The sequence below is a fragment of the Neoarius graeffei genome, chromosome 6, assembly GCF_027579695.1.
Source record: "Neoarius graeffei isolate fNeoGra1 chromosome 6, fNeoGra1.pri, whole genome shotgun sequence".
NCBI classification, from domain to species: domain Eukaryota; kingdom Metazoa; phylum Chordata; class Actinopteri; order Siluriformes; family Ariidae; genus Neoarius; species Neoarius graeffei.
Genome location: NC_083574.1, coordinates 92,549,964 through 92,556,001, shown reverse-complemented (window position 1 = coordinate 92,556,001; position 6,038 = coordinate 92,549,964). Strand labels below are relative to the sequence as shown.

The 6,038-nt window shown below is 38.5% G+C and overlaps 1 protein-coding gene across 1 annotated transcript; it reads right to left on the bottom strand.

Moving 5' to 3' along the window:
- Window positions 1-1,464: 1,464 nt before the first annotated feature.
- On the bottom strand, window positions 1,465-5,107 carry LOC132888430 (extracellular calcium-sensing receptor-like). Its single transcript, XM_060924480.1, has 6 exons — window positions 4,908-5,107; window positions 4,469-4,757; window positions 3,484-4,299; window positions 3,180-3,407; window positions 2,499-2,622; window positions 1,465-2,372 (listed from the first exon to the last, which is right to left on the bottom strand). Exons 1-6 carry the CDS (start codon window positions 5,105-5,107, stop codon window positions 1,465-1,467), a joined length of 2,565 nt encoding a protein of 854 aa, XP_060780463.1.
- Window positions 5,108-6,038: the final 931 nt, after the last annotated feature.

Below are 6,038 nucleotides of genomic sequence, written 5' to 3'. Positions count from 1 at the left end.
ACACTGTTGAACTCCTTTCTGATATTGCTCCACTTTTTGTCGGCGCAGAATTAGGGGGATTGGTGATCCTCTTCCCATCTTTACTTCTGAGAGCTGCTGCCACTCCAAGATGCTCTTTTTATACCCAGTCATGTTAATGACCTATTGCCAATTGACCTAATGAGTTCCAATTTGGTCCTCCAGCTGTTCCTTTTTTGTACCCTTAACTTTTCCAGCCTCTTATTGCCCCTGTCCCAACTTTTTTGAGATGTGTTGCTGTCATGAAATTTCAAATGAGCCAATATTTGGCATGAAATTTCAAAATGTCTCACTTTCGACATTTGATATGTTGTCTATGTTCTATTGTGAGCACAATATCAGTTTATGAGATTTGTAAATTATTGCATTCCGTTTTTATTTACAATTTGTACTTTGTCCCAACTTTTTTGGAATCGGGGTTGTAATATTTTAATTAATTTTGCTCTATATTATTATAGGGGGGCGGCACGGTGGTGTAGTGGTTAGCGCTGTCGCCTCACAGCAAGAAGGTCCGGGTTTGAGCCCCGTGGCCGGCGAGGGCCTTTCTGTGTGGAGTTTGCATGTTCTCCCCGTGTCCGCGTGGGTTTCCTCCGGGTGCTCCGGTTTCCCCCACAGTCCAAAGACATGCAGGTTAGGTTAACTGGTGACTCTAAATTGACCGTAGGTGTGAATGTGAGTGTGAATGGTTGTCTGTGTCTATGTGTCAGCCCTGTGATGACCTGGCGACTTGTCCAGGGTGTACCCTGCCTTTCGCCCGTAGTCAGCTGGGATAGGCTCCAGCTTGCCTGCGACCCTGTAGAAGGATAAAGCAGCTAGAGATAATGAGATGAGATGAGATTATTATAGGGTAGAGCTGAAATTTAAAAAAAAAAAGAATTTGGGGCAAATCAGTATTTTTGGACAGAGACAAGTTGCTGAATTTGTCACAGATGCATTGCAGTCTACCAGTTTTCCATTGAAAAAAAATGCTACACCACAAGAATAGAAAACTGGTCTCTTACCCTGCATGGGTACAGCTTCTTTTATTGACAATGGGCCTTTGATAGGGGACTTACAATGTGATGTATATAGTGTGTGGTTTAATATCGATTATACTGCAAAAACTACAGAAGCATCATTTAGAGTAAAAGAAAAATGTGCAGGAAATCAGTCTCAAAAAGCGAAGGGGTGAAAACACACCATGGTTATGTCATCACAATTCTTGCATTAACGATGAACAAAATATAAATGGTGCTGCAAAGTCAGAGAAAAGATATCAGTTTAGAGACCATAGTTATTGAAATTGAACGTCTTTATGCTAATCAATTCTGGAGGTTTGCATTTAAGTTAGTACATAGTACATATGTTCTTTACATAGTAACATTATTTAAACAAGTTATTATAATGAATGTTTTAATGTATATAGTTTAGAGGTGAGAAATGATGAGTGAATATCCAAACATAAATTCATTTTGCAGGTGCTTTAGCCATCATTTGTTTTTTTGTGTTCTTCTCTGGTTTCAGTATGATTATATAACATTTTGGAACAAAGATGCAAAATAGTAAACCAAAGCTTGATGCTAAAATGGCAAATATCTCTACGGCGACAGTAAATTTTCCAGGAGAGCTGATGTAAGCAGGAATAAAGGTTATCCAAACTGCACAGAATATGAGAATGCTGAATGTGATGAATTTGGCTTCATTGAAATTGTCAGGCAGCTTCCGAGCAAGAAAAGCCAAAATACAACAAAAAACAGCCAGGAGTCCTATATAACCCAGCACAGCCCAGAACCCGATAGCTGAGCCTACATGACATTCTAATATGATCTTTTCCTTGTAGTAGTTCATATTATTGTATGGAAAAGGAGGGGATATTGTTAACCAAAGTACACAAATAATGACCTGTACAAGAGTGAAGGCAAGTACACTGAGTCTTTGCTGTAGAGGCCCAAACCATTTCATGATATTAGTGTCTGGAAGTGTAGCTCTGAAGGCCATTAACACCACTACTGTTTTCCCCAGAACACAGGAAATGCAGAGAACAAAGGTGATCCCAAACGCTGTGTGGCGGAGCATACAGGACCACTCAGAGGGCTGACCAATAAAAGTAATTGAACAGAGAAAACACAGAGTCAGTGCGAAAAGTAGCAAGAAGCTCAGTTCAGAATTATTTGCTCTAACAATTGGCGTGTCCTTGTGCTTAAAGAAAATTACAGCAATGCAGATAGTGAAAGATACTCCTAACAAAGAAATAGATACAAGAATGATTCCTGTTATTTCCTCAAATGACAGGAATTCTACCAGTTTTAAGACACAGGTATCTTTCTTGTCATTAGGCCACAGTTCAGGAGGGCACTTGATGCAGGTTATAGAATCTGAAGCAGAGAAAATGAACATCACTTTCACTATTAAATTCATTCAAAATTATAATGTGCATTTTGCATTGTATTTTTTCTTCCTGTGTGCATTATTAAAAAAAAAAAATTCCTGATTTTTTATACCTGTTATATTACTGATTTCCCCATCTGTGCATGGTATACAGTCAAAGCAGCAGATTGGCCTTCCTTTCTGCACAGCCTTCCTCGTACCTGGGGGACAACTCAGACTACACACAGAGACTGGCACCTGCAAATGATTGTATTTTGCAGATATTGTATTTATGAATAATTTTCTGAAAAAAAATACTTATACACACACACATATACATCTCATCTCATCTCATTATCTCTAGCCACTTTATCCTGTTCTACAGGGTTGCAGGCAAGCTTGAGCCTATCCCAGCTGACTACGGGCGAAAGGCGGGGTACACCCTGGACAAGTCGCCAGGTCATCACAGGGCTGACACATAGACACAGACAACCATTCACACTCACATTTACACCTACAGTCAATTTAGAGTCACCAGTTAACCTAATCTGCATGTCTTTGGACTGTGGGGGAAACCGGAGCACCCGGAGGAAACCCACGCGGACACGGGGAAAACATGCAAACTCCGCACAGAAAGGCCCTCGTCGACCTTCTTGCTGTGAGGCGACAGCCCCGTGTGTGTATGTGTGTGTGTGTGTATATATTATATATTCTTTAGTTATATATATCTAATAAAACACACACTGTATGTATGAACATAAAATACAATATATTTATGAACATACAGTATTGTGAGTATAAATATTATTGTTTACCTGTGCTTTGTTGTGGGCCCAGACTATACTTTTGTTGTTAAATGACAGCTGAAGGTGTGTTTGCAGAGAGGCATCATAGAAGCCAACTTTAACAATCACTGTTTTACCATCTTTGCCTTGCTGCCAGTTCAGCACATCATATCTAGCTGCTGGGTCTCCATTTTCATCAAAGAATACATCTTCTCCTGTTGTAGTGGTGAAATGGATTTTCTTCAACTCATTCACTATCTAAAGGAAGCATTGCAAACTCTTCAGTTATGAACATAAGTACAAATTTTTCACAAGTCTATTTTGTTCCACTTACCTTCCATGGTTGCTGGTTATTCATGAGGTTTGTACACACAATAGGAACTTCTTTTCCACTGTCTCCTTCTGAGCAGCCATAACTGTTATGTAGGGCATAAGCCACAGCGTACACAGCCTTGTAAACATTATTTGCAATTCGTAAGTCTGAAACATCTGTATAAAGATTTTGAACTTGAGTGAGACTTTCATTGCTCTTGCACAATTGTTTCATCTCAACATTTTCTTTTGTTGGAAGTTTACATTGAAATATTGTCTCCCACACCTTTTCGTAAAGAGCTACATTAGAAGCTGGATTAAGCTTCGTCAGAAATTCCCCTAAGCCATTGATTTTAGTATTTGGGATAGCAAAACCCACAGACCCTTTCAGAATATGCTGCCATTCATCATTGTCAGTGTTTAACTCAGAGATCCAGGACTCACTTCCAAGCCACTGAAACCCAGTCATATTCTGCAAGACCATTTCCCTCAAAAGAAACCGAAAGTCTGAGTATGCGACAAAAGCTACAATCACTTTGGAGGTTGAAGCCTTGATAATCTCAACTATTTTCAGAATTTTTTCTCTGGGATCTGTCTTAAAAAATGCCTTGGAATACTCAATACAGATTCCCTCTTTTGCTGCAGCAATGATAAATTCATTTATGCCATTATTCCCATAATCAGTATTACTGCATAGGGCCCCTACCCATGTCCAACCAAAATATTTGACCAGCTTTGCCAAAGCTCTGCTCTGGAAAAAATCACTGGGAATAGTTCTGAAGAACGTTGGGTGCTTTTTTCTGTCACTTAAACATGCACATGTTGCAAAGTGACTCACCTGTAATGGATTTATCTGGTTAAATATAAACTGTAGAAAACAACACTTGTTTTTTTTTTTCATTTTATGAGAATACATTTTAAAAATGACTACATGACATGGCATGCCACTGTATTAATTTCAGTGTAACATAGGTTTTTATTTTGATATCAGAAGATATATGATTTACCACAGGTACGTGCAAGGGTCCAACAGTAGCAGAGATGGCAATGGTGGGGGTAGATGATGATTGTCCTATAATTGCTTGAACAGTTTCAGGTTTAGAGCAGGACACCGAAGTTGTATTTTTTTGTCCATTGACTAAGGACAAGGAAGCTCTTGTGCTCATTTCGTCTGATTCACAGGTATCATAGATTTTATAACCCAAATTGATCCCAGGAAGAATATCAGTTCTGTTGTTGATTTCCTCAATGGCAAATACCATTGTTTGTGAATTTTGAAATTCTTGGAGGTCCAGACTTTTGTGAAACACACACACACACACACACACACACACACACACAAATATATAAGTATTATATAATTTCCGAAGCAATGTTTTCAAACTTATCATGCAATATATGTTCATACTGAACAATCATATTAAAATTCACTGAATGCAGCCTCACCTTATGCATTCTCCTTGCTGAGGTTCTGATGTGAATTTTTGTACTGGCTTTTTCTGTTTGTCATGGATGGAAAAGATTCCACCAATCAGTAAATCCCCATCTTTACTGACTTGAGGAGGATTGGGCAGTCCTTGGATGCTGCATGGAGGATCACCTGCTCTCACCTGAGTGAATAGAAGCCATGTTTGCAGTAAACTCATTCTCATCTATCCAAACCACCATGAAATATGGGCTTTTATATTATCCCATTTGCTGTCCCAAATAGGTGTAGTCTTTTCCCATGCAGAAAAATTAGCTCATTCATTTGCATTTTGCATAACCCCCACAGAATCCCCATAGGGTTTCTTGTTCACTTTGTATGTTAACTACTTAGTGACATTATTGAAACTATAAACATTAGTTCAAGTTGTTTTTGATCTTTCAGCTCAGAGAAAAGATTAATGTGAACAATCTTTTAGAGCAGCTTCTGAACTATTTTATCTTCATTCTGCAGTGGTCAAACAGCCCAGTAAGCCACATGCCTTATTAGAAGAGTAGATGTGTGTGCTGTATTTCTTTTCTACCCTTTAATGCCCACTGTTGTAAAATTACAACATCACCTTTAGCTCTCCTAATAACAAACCTCCAAATGGTCTTTTTTTTTTAAAGACCACATTTACCTAGACAGTGGGTCCTATTGTTTAGCCTTGCAATGCCATGGTATGGTTAATTTATGTATAGGTCATAGGTAATTTTAGTTTCGACCAGATTTGAGTAATTCTGAATGAATAAATTATTTCAAGCCATGAACTCATACAGCCTGCGAACTTTCCTGGAGGTGCATCTCCTTGTTTCCTTGGACTGGATATATGGACATTGAAATAAGTAAAATCCATGAAATACAGCGCCCTCCACAATTATTGGCACCCCTCGTTAAGATATGTTCTTAGGCTTCTAATAAATTCATTTTTTTTAAATAATATAGGACAACAATGCAAAAAAGAGAAAAATCCAACCTTTAATTCAAGTGCATTTATTCACTGCGAAAAAAATCCCACATTAAGAAATAATTCTTTTACATGAAATCATGTGTGCCACAATTATTGGCACCCCTGATGTTAATACTTTGTACAACCCCCTTTTGCCAACAAG